The following is a 22,294-nucleotide window of genomic DNA, read 5'->3' as shown; positions in this document are numbered from 1 at the left end:
GAGATCGGGAAGGGATTCTGAGAAGATGGCTCTGTTTTGCTGATAACAACTGATGGCCTGCTCTAGCGTCCAGCATGAAATTGGTGTTAATGGGAGCTTTACCTGAGTGAGAACTGTGTGGTCAGATTCTGATTCTACTATTGTGCAAATCAGTTCCAATCACTTTAATTAAGTGTAACTCCAGATAGATGCTAGTACAACTGACATGAATCTAGCCTTGAGTGTGAATCTCTGGATCTGTTTGTAGCAGAATATCAGTTGATTTTCTGATTTCCAAAAATATAAATAAACTTAAAAAATGCTGTCCCTGCCTATGTTGAATTTTCAACTGCTTTGTCCAATTCCATTATTGACACAGAATATAGGGCTTGCACCACTTCTCTTGGAAGACTGGTTCACAGTCCAGTAGTCGTCACAGTTACGAAATGTTTCCTGATCTTTGACCTACATTTCCCTTTGCTCCATGTGGTCCCTTTGCCTGTTGTTACATACCCCCAGAGCCAGCTGGTGACATTCAGAAGTGACTAGGCAAAGCTGACATGAAAAAGTTTCTTGGAGCCAGATCACAGCAACATGTCAAGATTCACCTGGCTCAGACTCAAAACAGGTCAAGCAAATCCCACTCTGAGCACGCATCACCTCATTGGCCACTTCTTGTACTCATGCCCTTTTGTAATATACCCATGGATTTCTGTGGCCAGTAGATAATGTACTGAAGAACTAATTCCCACAATGTTAGTGGTCTCGCATAAAATCAAATCCCATTTAGGAGACACAGTTAAGGTTGACCATTAGTTCAGACACTGGCCTGGGAGATAGGAGGCATGTGTTCCTTTCTTGCTGTGCCACAGACTTTTTGTGTGACCTTGGGCATGTCAGTTGGTCTTCATATGCTTCATTAAAGGTATACAGATCTCAGAGGGGTAGCTGTGTTCATCTGTATCTGAAAAAACAATGGGAAGTCCTGTGGCACCTTACAGACTAAGGGTATGTCTACACTACCCGCTAGTTCGAACTAGCGGGGTAATGTAGGCATACCGCACTTGCAAATAAAGCCCGGGATTTGAATTTCCCGGGCTTCATTTGCATAAACTGGGCGCCGCCATTTTTAAATCCCTGCTCATTCGAACCCTGTACCACGCGGCTACACGCAGCACGAACTAGGTAGTTCGGACTAGGCTTCCTAGTCTGAACTACCGTTACTCCTTGTGGATTTAAACGAGCAGGGATTTAAAAATGGCGGCGCCCAGTTTATGCAAATGAAGCCCGGGAAATTCAAATCTCGGGCTTCATTTGCAAGTGCGGTATGCCTACATTACCCCGCTAGTTCGAACTAGCGGGGTAGTGTAGACATACCCTAACAGATTTATTTGGGCATAAGCTTCTGTGGGTGAAAACCAATTTGTCATGTGCATGGAGTCCTACATTGCAACGAAGCTGGGAAGAATTCAGTTTTTATTTTTTATATATATTTTTGACATTTATTTTAAGCATGTTGTCAATTTTTATTGATTTAAATGTTCATGGTGGCAGGCCATTATGAGGAGGGTCAGACACTAGGGATAGTTAGACTATATTTATTTTATCGTTATTAAAACATAAATTGTCAACAGCACTTGCCAAAATATACAAAGTACATACACTTAAATCAAACACTCTTTCTCAAATAGCATTTTTCTTACTTTGCCTATTGTTACATTTCTATTTTTATTAATGGAAATACCTTTTCAATGGTTTGTGTGTAGAGTGAAATTGACATTCACCAACAACATTTACTGATAAAAAGTCTAATCTTTCCAAAGCTGAAGGGTATGTCTACACAGCAGGGCAAAAGTTGAATTAAGATACGCAACTTCAGCTACATCAATTGCATAGCTGAATTTGAAATAGCTTAATTCGGCTTTTGATGCTGTTTACACAGCAGGAAGTCAAAGGAAGAACACTCTTCATTCAACTTCCCTTACTCCTTGAGAAATGAGGGTTACAGGAGTCAGAGTAAGAAGTCCTCCATCTCAACATTATTGTGAAATAATGGCTTGCTCTGTAGATGCACATTTCATTATTTCAAAATAACGTCAGTTATTCCAAAATAACGCTGCTGTGTAGACATACCCTGAGGCTATGTCTACACTGGCAACTTCTTGCGCAAGAACAGCTGTTCTTGCGCAAAAACTTGCCTGCTGTCTACACTGCACGAGTGTTCTTGCACAAGTAAATTTACAGTATAGATTGTAAAACAGGGCTTCTTCTGGAAGAGTTATTCTTCTCCCCACGAGGAATAAGCCCTCTTGCGCAAGAGCTTTTCCACAAGAGGGCTGTGTAGACAGGCAACATGAATTTCTTGCGCAAGAAGCCTCTATGGTTAAAATGGCCATCAGAGCTTTGTTGCGCAAGAGAGCGTCCACACTGCCATGGCTGTTCTTGCGCAAAAGCACATCTCTTGTGCAAAAGCACACGGCAGTGTGGACACGCTCTTGTGGAAGATTTTTAGCACAAGAACTCTTCTGCAAAAGAGTTCTTGCGCAAGAACCCACCAGCGTAGACGTAGCCTAAGTGTGACCATGAGAGCCTCACATACCATAGTAATGGGAAACATATAAGTACTAATATAGGCCTGCAAGTTATATTTTGATATAAATGTATACCCTCTGAGTTTCTTTTTAATTTCTGTCTGGTTACAGATTGAAACAATGAAATAATGGTCCCGCTGTTACTGATAAGAATTAGAACTCAGGATTTTTGGCTTTCTCTGCTGCTTCTGTGTCAGCAGTTCACTAAAACTCTGTCTCCCCTGCAATGTAGGCATTTGTGAAAGGCAGAAAAGTGTATCAGAATTAACATCCGCCACTGGTATAGGCTCTGTGAAAGACCTTAAGTTGGGGCAGACAGTTTGACACAAGAGAAAATCTAGTTCATTAGTCTAAAAGAAGCTTGAATGGTCATTGCCCATTCCATAAACAAAAGACTTCGATTTCAGTAGAAATCCTAGGCATTTTTTCACCTTTGATTCCTCAGAGTATCAGTTTAGCAGTTTCCAAGAGGCTTAAAGTCACATGAAGGAAAAAATAATAAAAAATATAATTGAGAACTGCATCTTTTAAAATTTTCTTTAGTTCTTGTTCCTGATGGAGCCTCTAATGGAAGACTCGGTGCCCTTAATTATGTAATATACAATGGTTGACTTCAGCTTAATATTACATTATTGAGCCTAAAGACTGGCAGAAAAAAATGATGTATGCAACAAACGTACTGTTTTCAAAGCTAGAACAGCTTGATGAGAAAACCTCCTGGGAAAAATCAAATCTGGGACTGAAACAGAGGGTTTTTTTCTTTCTCAGAGACAGAAGGCATCAAAAATGAGCCTGATGAAAAGGACGACATTTCACTTGCTTTTCTTTTTCTGATCTTTCCATCACCCAGAGCGTCAATCGGATTATCAGTCGCTAATTAGTGCACAGTAGTGTCAGTCAGAAAAGGTCCCACTCACTGTAAGGAGATTCTCTGCCCGGCAATAAGAGCATGGACTTATGTCATGGGGTGGACTGGGACTGGGGTGTGGAGAATGATTTTCAGAAGCTAAATGTCTTTCCCCAGCCTTATTCAGAAGTCCTCTTGAGTTGCAGGCAATAGTGTGTTGCTGCCCATGCTAAAGTATCTTTCCCTGTAATGTTGCTGTTCTCAACTCTGTTTTTTTCTGCTCATTATTTGAAGCTCCCACCTCCCTCAGTTTTCCTCCACTGGTGGGTTAGAGAAAGCAATGCTTACCTATGGCATAGCTGGGAAGCTGATGATTGACAACTTTCATCAAATACAGAGGCACTGGCCCACCCCTGCAGCTCTTGGAACTGGCCCTCAGGACCTGGTGTGTCACTTCTGTGATGCTTGCAGCCTTCGGGGAGAAAGAAGCACAGTCTCAGCTTCGAACGGGTTGACCTTCTGTTCTATCCTACTGTGTGCTAAGTGCCCAGGCCCTGCCTGTGACAACTTGAAGGAGAAATGAGAATTTGGCTTTCTTTTTTCTACAGTTAACTTGGAGCAGGACATATACCTCCCTATAGACTGTGTTTGGCACTCACGGGTATGCATGCACACACACAAACAGATACAGCATAGCCATCTTATAGGCTGTGTAGCTGTGGATCAAATCTATCCTATTTATTAGTCTTTGCATAGCCATTACATTGTATCTCTTGGCGGTTGATGGGTGGAGAAGGAATGCTGTTTTACAGATGCTGAAGCACACATATTAGAAAGTGAGTTTCACCTCTACCAAGGGCCAAATTTTCAGAAAATTCAGGCAAAATTTGAATGCACAATTGTCATGATAAAATACCCATACTTGACACCATGAAATGCTGTAATTACCTACAATTAGTACTGTAAAACACCCAAATACAATTTGCATACACAGCCACTGAAATAAATTATGTGAATGCAGTTTTGTGCAACGGGTCTACCAATGTAGTCCTGAGTGATTTCTGACCTCCTCCCCACTTGAATGAATTGATTTGTTAGGCCAGATCCTCCGATATTGTGAACTGGGTTAGCTACCCTGAAGTCTGTGGAAGTAAGTTAATTCACAGCTGCTGAGATACTAGTCTCATTGCCTTTAGCAGTGTTCCTCAATCTATGAGGCCGGCTCTCTCGGAGGGTTAGGCTCATGGCTGCTTAAGGAAAAGGAGAAAACAATGAATGTTCTTTTGGTGCTATGATTAGGTCTAAAGGAAACCATGCACCAGCATTGACTGTGCATTGCTGAATACTAAATGGTCACTAGAGAGTTCCTCAGATCCCGGGTCCTTCCTCACTCATGTGGATGGACATAAGCTGGCTGCCTCCATCCACATGACTAGACTATACAGTTCAAATGCATAGTCCCTAAGCCTCAGCATCCCATCTTAATTCTGTTAGAGGAGGCTCATGTACCTTTAGAATAGGTCTTCTGCAAAGCAAACTGGGAGCAGGCTTCCCAATGTGGGTGGACGGACTCATGCTAGCTTAATTAGAGCTAGCATGTTAAAAATAGCAATGTGGCTAGAGACTTAAGTAGAAACCCACCCAATTCCCTAGGTATTTGGGTGGCTAGCCCAAACCACTGCCTATGATACCGTAGCCACAAAGCTGTTTTTACCCCCCTAGTTCAAGCATGCTCCCAGCTTCTGTGTAGACATACTCATACTGCAGTTACAGGAGGAATGCTAGGAGGGCTGTGCTGGGAAAGGACGCCTCACTGTGTGCTGATGTTTGTGTAATGAAGACTGGTCAGTTATGTATTAATTAATTTAAAGCTAGCTGCAAAACACCTTTCCTAACACAGAGACAAAGCCTTGGAAAGTATCTATTTGTAGCCTATGTACTCGATGTTTAAATTGTTTTGCCAGCATACACAATGTAATAAAACCCCTGTAATTTTAGATCTCATTTTTACATCCCTTGCAGAGACTACACAGTTTGGATTCAGTTAATCAAGTAGAAGTGTTTACAGAGTCCTTTATGTGTCCTCAGGCTTTGAACGCTACCACTGGAGTAAACCAGCCTCACAGAGCTGGCTTTCTATTTTTAGCAAGCAACCTCTTCCTTGCAGTGAAAAATGATATTGATGGGCTTGCATGAATCCTCCCTCGTTGCACAACCAGATGTATCCTAAGCAAAGCCAGTGATTTCTGGAGCCACCTACCTTTTAAGAGGTTCCTTTGTTTGAGGGCATGATTCTGTCGGTAGCATCTCAGCCGTGTTCAAGCAACTCATGGCCTCTATAAGGTGCTGACTAGCAGACAATGCAATTCCTAAATCATATTTTGAACTCAGTTGAGGTGCAGAAGGCGTACAAGCAGCTCTACTTACCTGCTCTGTGCAAGTGTGCGGGGCTCAGCAAGCTCTGATGAGACCATGGTGATGAGTGAAAGATAGACCAAAGAAAATACATCACTAATGCTGCATAGGAATTGTTCTTCATTTGCTGCAGCAATGGGAACTGAAAACCCTATGATAACACATTAGCTATGAGTTAGTGAATTTTCCTTTGTCACTGAACGCAAACATTCATTTAGAATAAAATGGGAGATCTTAACTACAGATTGGCCGCCAGTCCAACCTCCCCCCCCAACAAAATTTGTGGGGAAGGTTCAATTTTGGTTCTACCTGCACATACTAATCCAGAAGGGGGCCTGTTTTCTGAATCCCATTTGGATGTCACTGAAGTGGTATGAGACCATCTATTCCAACAAGATTTCCACCGTATCAGGCTGAAGCCCTGCTAACTGTTCTTCATAATCTAACCCTAAACTGAGCCCTGGCTCAGCCTCAGATTCAGAACCTAATCTGGATCCAGATCCAAACAGCTTTCTACTTTCATTTTAACTCCTGCTCCTTAATCCTTATCCCCGCCTTGTAGCCAGAGCTCTTCTGAGTCTGACGGTGAAGCTTCAGCATAAGGGATGCAGCTGAACTTGCAGAATAAGACAGATACACAGTGCAGGTGGTGGAGAATTCATGCATTTTAATAAATAGATTTTAATTAAGTGAAATGCCCTCCCCTTTCCAAGCCCCCCCCCCACCTCAGCCCAATTAGCAGAGGGTGAATGGATTTGTTCGCTCCGAGTGTGGGAGAGGAGTTATGTTTTCAAGACCATCTGCTCATGAGTCCTTTAAAAAACTGTTGGAGAGGAAAACAAGCTTTAACCTGAGGGGGAGAAAAGAAGGGGGAAGGCATTCCAGGATCCTGCAGTGAGGGATTTTGACAGCATGGGAGGATGAACACTGCCAACCTGACCAACGGTGGTCTTGACAGCTTACTAGAAATAGGGGTCAAGGGGCTCAAATTCCCTGAAAGGGGGAGTGGTTCACAATCTGTAAGGAAAGGCTTTGACAGCCCCAGAAGGCAGGGAACTAACAGTCTATTTTGGTTTACTCTGATGCCCTGTCTTGCTTGGGGGGGAAGGAGGGGGGCCTTGAGATGAGGCCTTCTGAGAGCCTGAGTGGAGAGGGGTCTGACAGGGAAATTGCTCCAATGGCTGGTGGGTGGAGGGGCTCAGGAAGATGGAGCAAATTGCCCAGATGGGACAGTTCTGATACGTTAAAGAGCGAGTGATTCTCCTCACTGCGCTGCCTGAGGGTAGTTCTGACAGCCTCCACTGAGAATCTGACTGGGTTGGGGGTGAGGTTTAGGCAGCATGAATGGGGGGGTACTGACAGCAGGGAGGGGAGCTTGTGGAGGTGAAAGGGGACTCTTGCAGCCTGTGCGGGGAAGCCAGGACGCTGGCAGGCTGTGAGGGGAGCCTGTGGTGATGAAGGGAGCTCTGGAAGAGCAGTGAGGATACTCACAGCCTGTGAGGGGCATTGGTGGCGGTGGGGGCTCTGTCATTCTGGGAAGGGAGCCTCTGGCATGCTGGGGGTGGACATTTGGAGGCAGTAAGGTTTAGCAACCTGAGTAGGGAATTGTTCTGACTGAGCTGCTGTCTTTTCTTCCACTTTCAATATGAATCAATCGATAGAAACAAAATCTCTGTATTCTTTCCCCAAATCAGTTTTTTTGAATATTTCACCTCTAGTGTTCTGTTTAAAAAACAAACAGTGGTCCTTTGATGTATCTCGTGCTAGCACCTTCCCCCCTCTGTTGCAACAATGCTTCTCTCCCCTCCATGTGGCTACATATATCTGGCTTGGCATAGTGGCTTACTCTGCCTCGTTCTCTGTTCCCCCTAGGGAGATGACATCTTGGATCGGAGCTCTGAGTTGATCTACACAGGGGAGATGTCCTGGATTTACCAGCCTTATGGACGAAACCAGCAGCGTGTTTTCTTCCTCTTTGATCACCAGATGGTTCTCTGCAAAAAGGTAATGAAACCCCCATGAAATCAGTGCTGTTAACGACACAGTAAGGAGGAGGCATTAGTTGCATTTTTCAAATGAAGCTATCATTTTTCCAGGCTGGAACACAGCAACTCACACAAAGGGGGAAATGATGGATGCTGCAGTAGGGAGGGAGGAAACAGACCTGAAATTTGGACTGGGCAGTTTATTTTCCCAGGCTGGTTACCATGAAGGGAGACCTCAAAGAAAACGGGTTTCCATCTGTCTCAAGATTTGTTGCATTGTCGCAGTTTCATTAGGTGGAGCCGCCAGGACATTTCACTTGTCATGAAACCAGATGTCATAATGGTGAAACATAATGATGTTATGACATTGCATCAGAGCTTGAAGATTATTTTGGCATGGCCTGATGATGCTGGGTGTGGAAGTCACAGGGAAGAATTTAGCCATGAAGGGTCTAAAAGGTGGGAATTTAGATGAAGACAAGTGGGAATGGCTGTCTCCGGAGGAGAGCAATGGAATCAGGAAGTCATGTGGAGTGAAGGAAGTGAGGATCAGTTTCTCCTTGAGGAAAAACAGTAGAAGGCAAGTAAATACTATAGTGAGGAATGGACGGAGTCCCAGGGGAAAGCTGCAGTAAAGGGAATAGACAGAAGCACTGGAGAAGGTCAGTGAGGGAAATGGACAAAGGGAAGAGGAATGGCTGGTATTCTTCCTATGGAACAAATATTTCTGTTATTAAGCATTTCCCAAATGAGACCTATGTGCATCAGATGTTTGTCAATTTCTGAGAGAGGTGTAAAAAGCTCTGACTGTACGCTGTAGCTGTTCCCTTAGGACCTGTAGCAGGCACTGAAGACCCATATAGTCAAACCTGAAAACTGATGGAAAATGAGCAAAAAAACCCGCACCACTGGATGGCTTGACACCCTAAGTAGAGAAGCAAAATGTTGTTTTTTTTCCCACACAAAGGATCATGAGGAATGGAAAACAGTGACTCAAATCCTCAAATTTCCTTAAGCGTTCTCCCCAACCTGGCATAGTCTCCCTTGATTTGTTCCAGCGAGAATCTAGCCGTATCATTTGTTCCTACATGAAGGATGATCAATGGATTCTTTCCCGCTCCCTTTGGGATCCTCTTCAATCTTAGTTCTACATCCCGTATCTTAGCACCTGCCAGACAGCACACCCTTCTGTTCTCTGGATCAGCTCTGGTTACAGGTCTGTCTATTCTTCTCAATAAGGAGTCCCCAATCACATAGACCTGCCTTTTCTCTGGTCTATCCCTTGTTTCCTCTGGCTGCAAGTCCTTTCCATTCCTATCTTCCCTTGTAATCTTCTTCAACCCATCCTGTATCCTCCTGGCAGGGCTGACCCGAGCCCTTTTGGTGCCCTGGGCCTGGGTGCGTGGCGCTGCCCTTGGGCGCAGGGCGCATGCATGGGCCCACCCATGGGGCCCGGGCCCACCCTCTGAGGCACACGGCGCATGCACGCGCCAGTCGCTGGCGCACAGCCCGGGACCCGCTCCCGGGGGGCTTGGCGCATGCGCGGACTGGTCACGGCCACTGGCGCGCAGCCGGGGGCCCGTCCCCGGGGTGCACAGTGCATGTACCGCCCAGCCTGGCCCGGCCAGCACTGCTGGCATGTGCGCCGGGCCGTGCAGGGCCCCGCAGCTGTGCGGGGAAGGCGCTGCTGGCTGGCGCCGCAGGGATGCGGGCGGGTTGGCGCTGCGGGAGCTGGGCGTGCAGCTCCTGATGGCAGCTGTAAGGGACACCGCGTGTCCCTTACAGCTGCCATCAGTCGCCCCCCATTGGTTGGTGCCCTGGGTAGTTGCCCGGCTCGTCCATGCCTCCTTCCATCCCTGCCTCCTGGTGCTCATTATTGGTGTTGTCTCCATTGACTCTTTCCCTTTATGTATAGGACTAGCCACTCTTCTCGTCTTCCTTGCCTTTCCACCTTCAGTGGCCACCTGCTGTATCCCTTCTCCATTCTCCAACTCCGCATACCTGTTCTTGAGCTCTGTTTCTCCTTCACTGGCCCATCTTTTCCTCTTCCTGGTTCTTAGTCACATGCTTCCACTGTCCATTTTCTTCGCCCAGCAGTCCCCCCTCAGAGGCCTTTGATCCTGCTTCAGTCTGCATGTCTAAGCTTTCCCCTTCAGCCACCTCATGCCTTTGTTCCATCATCTGCTCGAACCCCCTTCTAAATTCGACCAGAGTTTCCACCTGCATCTACAATCTTCAGATCTTTTCTTCAGTCAGTTCTATTAGGAGGCACTTCATGCAAACAAAACTCCTTGCAGGTATCCCCTCCAGAATCATATACATACCACAGCTTCCACATTCACTCATTCTCATTGTGTCCTCCACTGTTTGGGATAGCCACTGCTATCTCTGTGTTAATCAGCCTTCTCACCTCACCTGTTAGTCCAGCAAACACAAAAACAAACCAAAACACCCCCTCCCCCACAGCAAAAACAAACCCTAAACGAGTCCCATGACCCAAACTCCCCTTACAAACTCTCACACAAACTCCCCTGTTTACAGCTCTGTTTGCTGGCTCCTGTGCCGCTGCTGCTGTCTGATTCTCATGCAGGGGGAGTTCCTTAGATCAACTTCAAGCATGGATGAGAATAACCACAGATGTCACAGCCATGCCTACTCAGGCTGTGTTCTTTTCAGCTCTGGCATGTAAAGTGAAGGTAGAACATGGTCAGTATGTGGATGGGAGTCCTCCAAGGAATTATCCAGGTACTGAGGAAATGGGTGGGTGGTTCTTGAGTTGCTATCTAGGGTATGTCTACACTACATGGCTCCATTGACGGAGCCATGTAGATGAGCTTTGTAGACATAGCAAAATGAAGCGGTGATTTAAATAATCAGTATGCCATGAGGCATAACGGGGTGGTTGACAAAGGCTTTTGATGTCGACCGCCGAGTGTCCAGACTACCACGCTGTGTTGCCAAACAGCTGATCGGCACAGCGCAGCAGCCATTTTGATGTAACTGAAGCGACGATTATTTAGGTTAGGTTTAGGGTTGTTGACGGAGCCATGTAGTGTAGACTTACCCCTAGTGACTGCTCCAGCGTTGCACTAGGAGAAGCTACAGCCAGGATAATTCGGAGCAGGAGGAGGGAAGGGGAGAGGTGTGTTTTTCCTTTTGAGTTATGGCTGACTCAGTTTCTGCTTTCTGAAGATCCTATCCCCTCCCCCCCTTCTTCCTCAGTGTTTTTCCTTTTACGCTGTTCCTGGCACTGTGGAACGGACTCCTACAGTCAGAGAACAGTCAAGCGGAGACCAAGCATATAAGCAGCTTGATTTGAATTTTAATCCTTAGCTCCTAAACTCCCACCGTGACTCTGAATTTCTAATTTCTTAAAGCAAAATTCTGTTTTGTTTGCATCAGGCTTGCTTGTGCAAGATCATGAACCCCTCCCGATAGATGCCAAATGTCCTCAGTTCCCATTGGAATCACACACAGGCCTTCAGTGAGGTCACTGGAGCTGAGGGAGCTCAATGGCAAGAAAGATCGGGTCTGATAAGTTCACATAGTAACACCTATTCCTCTGATTTATGCATTCTGGCACTTTCTTTTGCTCATATAGGTCAATTCCTCCCCTCCATAGAGTTTGGAGGATGCTGCACTCCATGCATGTCTTTACAGGAGAATCGAACAAGATCCCACATTATCTTTAGGTCTATGCTGGTCCATTGGGTGGGTCTCAGCCCACTTCCTAGAGGGAAATAATTTATATTGTAAAACTCAAAAGCACTGTGAGTAGTAGTTGGTACTCTTGGAAGGCACAGAGATTAAGTGTTGAATATAGTGTCTGTCCTGGGTGATTAAACTAACTGCTGATCTTATGAAGACATTCCTCCTGGCCAGGATGGCCACACAGGTTTACAGGCCCTTTCTGTGTCTGCAATACCAGCCTTTGTGCAGCATGTATTGTGCTTATGCTATTAACCTTGAACCTTTGCCAACGAAAAATCCAATTTTTATTAGTAAAAGAAGTGTGTAGTTTTTAAGCCCATCCTTCCATCTTTATAGCAGTATCCTTGAGTATTACTAAAAAAGATTGTCTAAATAAGGGAGTGATACTAGAGATTCACAAATGTTGCAGACTTAAACCTGAGGCTATGTCAACACTAGGAAACTATTTCAGAAGAGCTAAAATCGAAGTAATAACTCCCGAAATAACAAAATCAAAATAGCATGTCCACACTACAGGGAAGCCTCGAAATTAGTCCCAGGCAGGCTTTGTTAATGCGGATGCACTACCTTAACTTAGTGCTACAGGAAGCACTAAGAAGTAATTAGTTTGAATTACTCTAGAGAGTAGTTATTTCAAAATAGCAGTACCGGAGTGTCCATACTACTGCTATTTCAAAATAACTATTTTGAAATTAGCATTATTCCCTGGGGAAAGCAAGAGTACAGATTTTTAAATAGGTGACCCCGTTATTTCAAAATAACAGGCTTGGTAGTGTGGATGTTCCGCTTATTAATTTGACCTAAGGGGGGTTATTCTGAAATAAAGCCCTAGTGTAGACCAGGGCTGAGTGATTTACAACATATGTTAGAGCAAAGAGTCAGACTCTCTTTTGGGGGATTAAAGTCAGTCAATTAGCCAATTAGGATTCAGAAAGGTTCAGACAAGTGTAGTATTGCCTACCTCAAGCATTGAAAAATTGTGGGTCGGGCCTCACAAATCATCATACTGGCTAAAAAATCATGAGATTTAAAATATAATAAAATTGGGTTGTTTTTTCTTTGCCTTCTGATTTGAAACTTTTGGGGTGCACTCAAGTCAAGTTTGCAGGCTTTCCTTTCCAACCGTAGAGGCTAAAACTTACTTTTTGTAAAAAATGGAAGCTGAGGGCTTATCAGGATCATGTGACTTCAGGAGGCAGGGCTTTAAGGAACAAATTAATTAACTTAAGACTTGTGTTCCCATTGGGAGATTTGGCAACACTGTCATTTCTCTTGCTCTCTCCCTAGCTCCAATACACTTTTGCCCAAGTTGCTTCTCTGGAGCACTGTCTGGTGCAGCACTGCTTCCTCCTGGCATGCGAGTCCCCCTCCGTTGACCCTTATCAATCAATTTGGGTCCTTGCATTTTGTACCTCCAGCAAAAAAGGATTCTACACTGCCCTCTGCCACTGCCCACCTGCACTGTAGCTTCACTGCACCTTGCCCACTGTTCTCCCAAGACAGCGCCAATGAAAATGGCAGCTAATCACGCAGCCATGGAGGAACTCTGCCCCTGAACTCCCTGCCAGCATGCAGGTTGGAGAATGTGACTCGCTCTCAGTGACTGAGTTCCATGTTACCGCATCAAGCAAACCAGTCTCTGTGCTAAAATGCTTTCTCCAGATAGCACCAAAGCCTTTCCAGTGTCTCCCAGTGTAATGCTGGCAGATGGAATCAAACCTGGCACCTCTGGTGCTTAGTTTAGGAGCCTCTACCAGATGAGCTGAAAGCCAGCTGGCTCTTAGCTGAGGCTGTAGATCAGTTTCAGTGCCACCAGATGGGAGAGTGCACTGCACCCAGCCGCTGTGTGGGTTTCACCAGCTCCTTTTAATTCTTCCTGGGAAGCAATGGGATGCAATTACTCTTTTTTTCTGCTTCCTTCATTATCTGCCACATCTCTGTGAAAGTCTCCTGCAGCCCAGATCTTTCCCTTCTATCCTCCCCCTTGCTTTCCTGTCAGTTCCCTTCAGCTCCTCAGCAACACCGGCACCCACAGCCACATACACATTATGCACCGACAGCACCATCTGTGCCATTGGCAGGAATGTCAAGGGGGACAGAGCCACCCGAGACGAGGGGCAGGGAGGGGATTCATAGGTGCATGTAGTTTTTTAATTGTATGTTGTGCCACTATAAGTGTAAGACTCAGAAAAGTGTATCCTTAGATGCCATGCTAAATGAAAGAACGGTAATAGAGATGTAGCCGTGTTAGTCTGGTCTTGCTGAAACAAAAGACAGGACTATGCAGCACTTTAAAGACTAACAAACCTAATAAACCATCTTGTTAGCCTTTAAAGTGCTGCATAGTCCTGTCTTATGCTAAATGCAAGTGAGAGTGGTTCAGTTGTGTATAACAACACATTTCTGATAGTGTCCGCTGAGCAGTTTCTTTTCCAGCTCACACAATGGCTCCTCTAATTTTTTCCACCCCTGAGCCTGATGAATTTTGTTTTGTGAACCAGTGTGGAGGTGATGTGCAACATGTCACCTTCATTCTGGTGCACATAACAAAATTCATGTGGCAGGAGTGGGGCCGAGGGGTTCTGAGTTTCAGAGGGGGCTCGGGGCTGGGGCAGAGGGTTGGGGTGCAGAAGTATGAGGACTAGGAGTGTGGACTCTAGGGTGGGACTGGGTGGGACAGAAGGTTGGGATGCAAAGGCTCTGGCTCAGGGTGCAGGCTCGGGGTGGGGCTGGATTTAGGAGTGGAGGAGGGGGCACCAGGTTGGAGGAAGGGCTCTGGACTGGGGGTCAGGGTGCAGGAGAGGGTACAGGATCTGGACTGGGGGAGTAGGCTTTGGGGTGGGACTGGGTGCTCAGAGCTGGGGAGGCTCACAGTGGGTAAGGAATTGGGGCTTGGGCTTACCTGGGAGGCCCGTTTGGTGAGCCCTGGCAATACCACACCACGCCATCCTTACTTCTGTGCTGCTGCCTTCAGAGCTAGACAGCCAGAGAGTAGTGGCAGTAGACTGAGGGCTCAGCTCAGTAGGCAGCAGCACAGAAGTAAAGGTGGCAACACCATACCATGCCATCCGTACTTCTGCAGCCACCGGTTGCCAGCGCTGAAGCAGTACCACAGAAGTAAGGGTAGCAGTACCACAACCCCTCTCCTGTATCTTTGTGGACCTCCCCCACAACTCCTTTTTGGGTCAAGACCTCTACAATTACAACACCATGAACTTTCAGATGTAAATAGCTGGAATAATGAAATTTACTATTTTTAAAAGCCTATCACCATGAAATTGAGCAAAATGGACCGTGAATTTGGTAGGGTCCTATTATGTCTGCTATTATTACCTGTCCCATTGTGGTAGTAGACATACACGTGGCCTCCTCCCTTCACGCTGTTCCCAGGAAGGGGGAGGCTGGGGCCGACTCGGGCTATGGGGTCTTCTTCCCCGCTGCTGCTCCCAAGGGCAGGGAGGCTCAGGTCGTGAGGCCTCTTCCCTCCCTGCTGCTCGCAGGGGCAGGGGACTGGGGTTAGGGCCGTACATCCTTTTCCCTCCCCACTGCTCCAGGGATTCTGGGGTACACAGGCATGTGCTCTTCCTCTCACTGCGGTGGGGGCAAATGCGTGCATGTGGCCTCCTCCCTCCCTGATGCTCACAGGGCCAGGAAGACTTGGGCCAGCTTGGGCCATGGGGCCTCTTCCCTCGCCGCTGCTCCAGGGATTTGGGGGCACACAGGCTCTTCGCCTTCCCATGTTGGGGGGAGGGGTGCACACACACTCAGCACATTGCTCCTCCTCCTCCCCTCCCCGTGGTGGGGGCGGGGCCTCAGGAGAGGGGGTGGGGCTGTAGGTGGGGCTGGGGACCTGCCTCACCCTAGAAACTTCTCAAGTCTTCTCAAATGTTCTGTGACAGACGGCGCGATGGACCCCTCTCCTTTTATAAAAAGCGTATATATTATGAAATGGTTTTGTTTTCTATTGAGTTAGAGGCATTGCATGCACATACCCTTTATTTTAACACTGGATATCTCACAAGCCACTAACATTCTACCATGGAATATGGAATGTAACTTGGAGCCTTGGAAATTAGTGCAGCTAGATTTAATCTGGCCCTGGTCCGACACGGAAGGGGGCAACTGCATCTCCTTGAGTAACTTTACTGAAGTCAATAGATTTACACCCAGGGTTATTGTGGCTCAAGATGGCAAGTTATGCACTCAGATCAGCATAATTATCTTTTCCTGTATTGTACTTCAGGCGCTGATTTTGTTGTAGCTCGTATTACTCCCAAACCTTTTTGGGGTGAAACATCCCATTTCTCCATTTAGCTGTAGGTCATTTAGCTGTGTCACTCACATATCAAGTCAAAGAAATAAGAAGCTACCAAGACATCAGTGACTATGAATTTTTCTGCTATGCTGCCTTTTGGGCTATAACAGTTTAGACCGAACCACAACGAGCATATAGGAACACGGGGCTTTAGAACACATCAGGGAGAGCTGGATCATATTAGAAGCAATAAAATGTAGCATAAACTCCCTGGACACAACTTAAAAGCACTCAGCTACTGCCACAGAATTGCTATGAAGAGGGGAAGTACTTGTTCTGTGCATCCTCAGTAGCTGACATGTGAAGAGGGGGGAACCCAAAATCATGAGAGACAAGTTTATGTAATCCCTTCTCTGACAAGGACAGCTATGTTGGGAGGTTGCCAGATCTCTGCCAAATTATTCAGTAGTGCCTGTCTAGTGAGTTTTGAAAGATACACTTGATTGATCTTTGCCAGTTCTGTGAGGCATGGGGGTTGAGGGGTGAAGAAAGGAGCTGAAAGCATTTATGCGGAAATGTTCTTTTGCTTAGTAAATTTTGTGGAACATCAGGGGCATTTTGATGTCTCATTCCACCTAAAGTCACATTGCATCCAAAGCAGTGAGGCAAGGACGATTTTGTTTCTAACAAATTAGCAACAGGAGGAGCTAGGAAACCCTTCTTCGGATGTGTCAACTTGTTTTTTTCTGACTCCTTCATTTGTTCTCAGGGTTTTCGAATGGTAGTGGTGAAAGAACATTGCAGAATGAAGGCTCAGCTTCTGTTCCTCAGGGCCGAGACCTTGTTTGTGCAACAAATTTGTACCTGGTGTAAATACATCATGGATGAATTTGGCAGTAGGCATTTTCTATACTTCTCTATTTTATATGAGCAAACTAAGCCTCTTCCTAGCCCACACAACAGAGCACACCAGGTCTGAGGCAGCATCCGAACTCTGCTTCCTCCTTGAGCTTGGCTGGTCCTAGTGATCTTGCTCCCCAGGACACATCATCTGTCCAAGCTACCTTTCTAGAGGGCCATTCCCACTAACAAGCAGCACCTGCCACAATGAATTAATAGAAGGTTCTCGCCTTGGATAAGAGGGTGGGTTCGAGGGAAGAACGCGTCCCCCCATTGCACGCTAGATAAGTAACAAATAACTTCAGTGGAACTGATACCTCCCAAAAGCCTGGAGTTAGACGTGAAATCAGGGCACTGGGAGGAATACTCTGTGCTGAAACACCTTCCTTAATTTCCATTGAGAGTGTCTCATACCAGGGCAGACTAGGCTTGACCATGCTTAACCTCTGGTGCCTGACAAGACCACAGCTTAAAATGCCTATACGATATATAATTATACTGTCATTTTAAAGTGGTGAAATAAAGGCTGACCTGTTCCCCTCCCCCCACTCCATAGGCCGGAATGAGGAAGGGCCAACAGCATAGATGTTTTCGAGTGCTCCAATGAAGGAGAGAAGAGGATGGAAAACCATAACCATGCTCCATGTTACTGGAAAACAGCCTAAAACTGTGTTTCTTAAACTTTCTAAGCTCGAGGAACACCAAACAATAATTATTTTTTCTGAGGAACACCGAGGATTTTTTGTTGAGAAAAAAAAAAGGTCGGGGTAAAAAGGGTCGGGGGGGAAATTATTGAGCAAAAAAAAAAGTGGCCATTTTAAATTCTGTTGTTCTCCGCGGCACACCTCCGACTGCCCTGTGCCACGGAACACAGTTTAAGAAACACTGACCTAAAATAACAAAAATAGACTAGTAGACATCCCAGCCTTTCACTGTCTTTCCAAGTCAGATTCCCGGAGAGGACAACAAAGCCCCATTAGGGTGAAGTGAAAGCAAGGATTTTGTTTTGGTTGGGATGCAGCTTGGAGCAAAGTGTTACCTGTTTGTTTCTGAAAAGGGCTACAGAGGAATTGGACCACCTCAAATCATAGAATCATAGAATACTAGGACTGGAAGGGACCTCAAGAGGTCATTGAGTCCAGTCCCCTGCCCTCATGACAGGACCAAATACTGTCTAGATCATCCCTGATAGAGATTTATCTAACCTACTCTTATATATCTCCAGAGATGGAGATTCTACAACCTCCCTGGGCAATTTATTCCAGTGTCTGACTACCCTGACAGTTAGGAACTTTTTCCTAATGTCCAACCTAAACCTCCCTTGCTGCAGTTTAAGCCCATTGCTTCTTATTCTATTATCAGAAGCCAAGATGAACAAGTTTTCTCCCTCTTCCTTATGACACCCTTTTAGATATCTGAAAACTGCTATCATGTCCCCCCTCAATCTTCTCTTTTCTAAACTAAACAAACCCAATTCCTTCAGTCCTCCCTCATAGGTCAGAATTGAAGGCTGTGGGATTATCTCTTTAATCTCACTTCATGCAATCTTGTCCTTCAATGGCTTTATGTACAGTAAAAGAGTAATACTTCAGATAGTAAAGCTGTTTCTAGCAGAATGGCCTGCTACTGCTATTAAGCTGTTCTCATTTTGCTTCTCACCCAATACTTTTTGCTCCTGGAGTTCAGCAGAAAGACCTGGAATTTATAGTGCATCTGGATTGTAACAGACACATTAAAAGTGTAAATGAAATTCAAATGCATTTCATGCAGCCACTGATCTTTCTGCTTTTATCAGGAGGTGCTGAACAGGAAGCCCCATCAAAAGCAGTTCTATCATTGACACAAGGAATGCCTAATTCAATACAGAAAGCATTTTAACCCTTTGCCTGTTCTACTATTACTTCTAATCTGATGCTAAAGTGCATTTGCACCCTTTGGGGAAACCAGGACTGCAAGCCCGAGGAGAAACATTGCAGATACACCATCTATTACACCATATGCCCCTCGAGCAAGAGCCCCAAGACATAACAAGCTAAAATCATAATTAATACTCCGTGTCAGATTGCCAGATGTTAAGTGATGCGATTTGTAAATTTAAAGCATCTATGTGTCAACTCTCTCAATTTCAGAAAAGGAGAAAAAGAAGCTCTGTGCCTTTAAAGCAACATCTTTTAATTCTAACATCAGTTAGGATCAACTTCATCTCTTGGTAATTAAGATTACTCTGCTGGAATATGTATTATTCTTTCCTGATTTTAGACAGATGATAAATGGAGCAGAGGCCAGTGCTTACCTCCCACACAGCTGATTCCCTTCTTCCCCTCCTACAAGGATTTTGACAACACGGAAACCAGGCCACAGTTTCTTCTGCAAAACCATGTTGTGGTTAACCACACGTTCTACAGATACATTCCAGTTCTGAGAACAAGAAGACACAACAAATCCTTGCTCATATGTTATCTCTTTCTTCTGTCTCCAGCATTCTGTTGCTAGCACTTTGGAGAAAACAACCATGAGAAAATGGGGCCGCTCCATTCCCATCCAACCAAAGGTCTGCTAGAACAGCCTGACATTAATTAAATAGACTAAAGCTTCCTTGTCTTGCAAAGAACTGAACCCAATCATGCAGGAGCATGAGCAGCTATGAGAGGCACCATGGGCTAGCTATACCAAGCACAAACCCCATCTGAACTCAGAGAATTGAGTCACTACTTGCTTCCTCCTCCCCTTCCCTTACTTCTCATAACCCCGTGGAATGCCAGAGTTGACAGGGACACCACTGGCAATCTATTTACTGGGTCCTTACTAGACCTGCTAAATCAAACCCTGGAAGATCAATTTTCAGAGCATCAATCTCAGAGTAAGTGTAGTCCTGGCCTCAATGTATCCTGTAGTAAGATGTCTGGCAAAAGCAGCATTTGGAAATACGATAAATGTGCAGCAAGACATTTTGCTAGAACAGAATTCATAAAACAAATAACCTACTACATGTAAGTCAGCTCTGAAGAAACTGGATAAAAGTTGATCAGATGGAATCTTCTCCAGATCATGAATTATAAAGGCTAAATTACCCCGTAAGACCCTACAACCAATAATCTCATATTTTCAAGGTGCTCTACTGATTAATCCTGATGCTATGCCTCTGATGGTTACAGACCAGAGAAATGCTGAGGTTAAGCCAAAAGAAACTGTGTCAGTTCTGGGATTCAATTTGAGGGCATCCGGAATTCTAGTCCCCTTCTCAGGCCACTAGCCCACATTTCTCTCTCTCACTACAGTACTAAAATATAAAAGCCTGTACTATTTATACAGAAATTAGTACCTGAAGTGCAAGAGGTTGCCATAGTACCTAAGCATATTCTAAAAGTAGAGATTATACCACATAGATCAGTCCTGGGCAAAATACAGCCCATGGACCGGATCCAGCCTGCCAAGCCACCGGATCTGGCCCGTGGATGCAGCAGGGAGCTCCAAGCATGTCACAACCCAAATTCCTGCATCCCAGTCCAGTGCCCAGGTCACAACCGCCTCCTTCACCCAAATTCCCTTCCAGACCCCACATTCCTCCCTGAATCCCAATCCCTTACTCCAAGCTCCCTTCTGCACCCAGCCTCCACCCCAGACCCTGCACTTCCTCCATTAATACCATGGAAGAGTGTGGTCCTTGACCAGCTACCAAATTCTTGGAGTGCCCCTCCCCCCATAAAAAATTATTGCCCACCCCTGACATGGATAGTAGTCGTGTCAGAAGGAACTAGATTTATTTTTTGAGATTTTCAAGGTATTTAGGCCAAATATTTTCTAAAGAGTTCATTCATGTTTGGGTAACTAGTCTGATAAGAATGAAGGTTCATTGTTCTGACATATCATCTCCCAAATCTTAGAATTAACCATGGGTTCTCACGGCCTCTGAAAATGTAGGCCTATGGCATCTCAAGTTAGATGAGCAAGACTCTTTTAAAAATGTTGTCCTTGTGTCCCTACAAAGCAGACCAGATCTCACTCTTGTAAAGGGTCATGCTCAGGTAGTTTATGCCCCAAACTTAGGAAACATGTTTTTTTTTAATTTATAAATCTGAATAATGAAAAAATTAATACCGTTAAGACTGATTGGAAAACAGTTCAGTGTGCTATACCCCCCATTTCTTTCAGCAAACTGAGGGTAGGGAGTCAGAAGATTAGAAAAAGGTTCTGCAAGGTGGGAAAATGAGGACAGACATGAGGAATAAGTTGAAAAAAGGGATTTCCCACATTCATTCAATTTGACCCCATCCAAAACAATTAGAAATAGCTAGCGATGGACCTGAACCTAGTGGTTTGGTTCCAAAACCCACATCTGTCTTTCCGCAAAGCTTGAGTGCATTTTTGTCTGTGGTTTGTTATAAGCCTGTGGTTCGTTATAGACCTGTGGTATAATCATGTGCTAATTTCAGGACTCTGCCTAACATCTGAAGATGACTGAGCTTGCAATTATGTAATGTTTTCTCTCTCAAGTGTCTCCTTAAAATGCAGCTCTTCCATGATGCCTCAACAGTGCTATGATTGCTGCTTTTTACCCTAATCATAATCATCTCATTTTGCCTCATATTTTGTTCTGTCTGCTTGTTGTATCCACCTGTGTCTTATACTTAGATTATTAGCTCTTCAGGATAGATATTGTCTTTTCATTGTGTGTACAGTGCCTCACAAAATGGGGTCTCCATCACTGATTAGCTTTTAGGTCCTACATATAATAAATAGTAATAATAAACAGTTCAGAGCAGAAAGTTCACCATTCATAACTTCAGCAAATAAACAGATGGTTTGTGCTGAGCGGGGAATGGGAGTAGGGAGCAGGTGAAAGAGTCCCCAGATCTCTTGAACATTTCTGGAAAGAAAAATTAAAACAGCTGAACTAGTGTTGGCATCTCTCCTTCAATTCTCCCTTTCTCCCAAACTTGCTAAGCAGTTCTTCAAAGGCCCCTGGAGAGATGGCATCACATTGTATCACCTGGAAGAAAAGTGACCGAAACTCTTAGGTGACTTCTTTGACTAGGAAAAGGAGAAAATAACCACCAATAAAATCCCATATCCCCAGATAAGAGAGTATAAATGGACAATGTGTGGAATCCATATCACCTAGCACAGATGCAAACCAGAACTCCCAACACCCACTTAGGATAGTGAATACTCACAGCAACATGAACACCTCCACACAGCTTTTCTGACTGACATTTCAGACAAGAAATAAGCTAACACCCTTTCTCTAATGCTTTAATCACAGTACATGCTGTATCACTGTTTTGCCTACCAGCACCACTGAGCCCACCCATTGCATTTTCTTACTAGTTTGCTGAAGGGGAAGCAGGGGAAATAAATTGTCCTTCTAAGTGTTTTCGTACAGCCAGACTTTTAAAGTTCACTGTTGCACAGAATTCAAGTCTCAAATGTCTAATTCTGGCAACTGATGTCTAGTAGGTAGAATGTCCTTTCCTACACCATTTGTGCCAGCCGCCTTGTAGAAGAATTTGGGGAACCATGCCAAAATGTACTCTGTGGTAGCATCACATCTACCAATGCTGCTTTGCTTATACAAAACCATCTGTTGAAACTTTATTATATTAAGTGCCTT

At 45.0% G+C, this 22,294-nt stretch overlaps 1 protein-coding gene across 8 annotated transcripts in view; it reads left to right on the top strand.

Moving 5' to 3' along the window:
* ARHGEF9 (Cdc42 guanine nucleotide exchange factor 9) overlaps positions 1 to 22,294 on the top strand; it is a 399,027-nt gene that overhangs the window by 351,469 nt on the left and 25,264 nt on the right. For all 8 annotated transcript variants that reach the window (XM_075940846.2, XM_075940845.2, XM_075940847.2 and 5 more), the window contains one exon: positions 7,705 to 7,836. In XM_075940846.2, coding sequence (XP_075796961.2) covers positions 7,705 to 7,836 — 132 coding nt within the window. The remainder of the gene's footprint in view (positions 1 to 7,704; positions 7,837 to 22,294) is intronic.

Source organism: Pelodiscus sinensis, chromosome 13 (genome assembly GCF_052426305.1).
Source record: "Pelodiscus sinensis isolate ZL-2025 chromosome 13, ASM5242630v1, whole genome shotgun sequence".
Lineage (NCBI taxonomy): Eukaryota > Metazoa > Chordata > Testudines > Trionychidae > Pelodiscus > Pelodiscus sinensis.
Note: the sequence above shows the minus strand (reverse complement) of the source record. Positions and strands in the feature narration are given on the sequence as shown.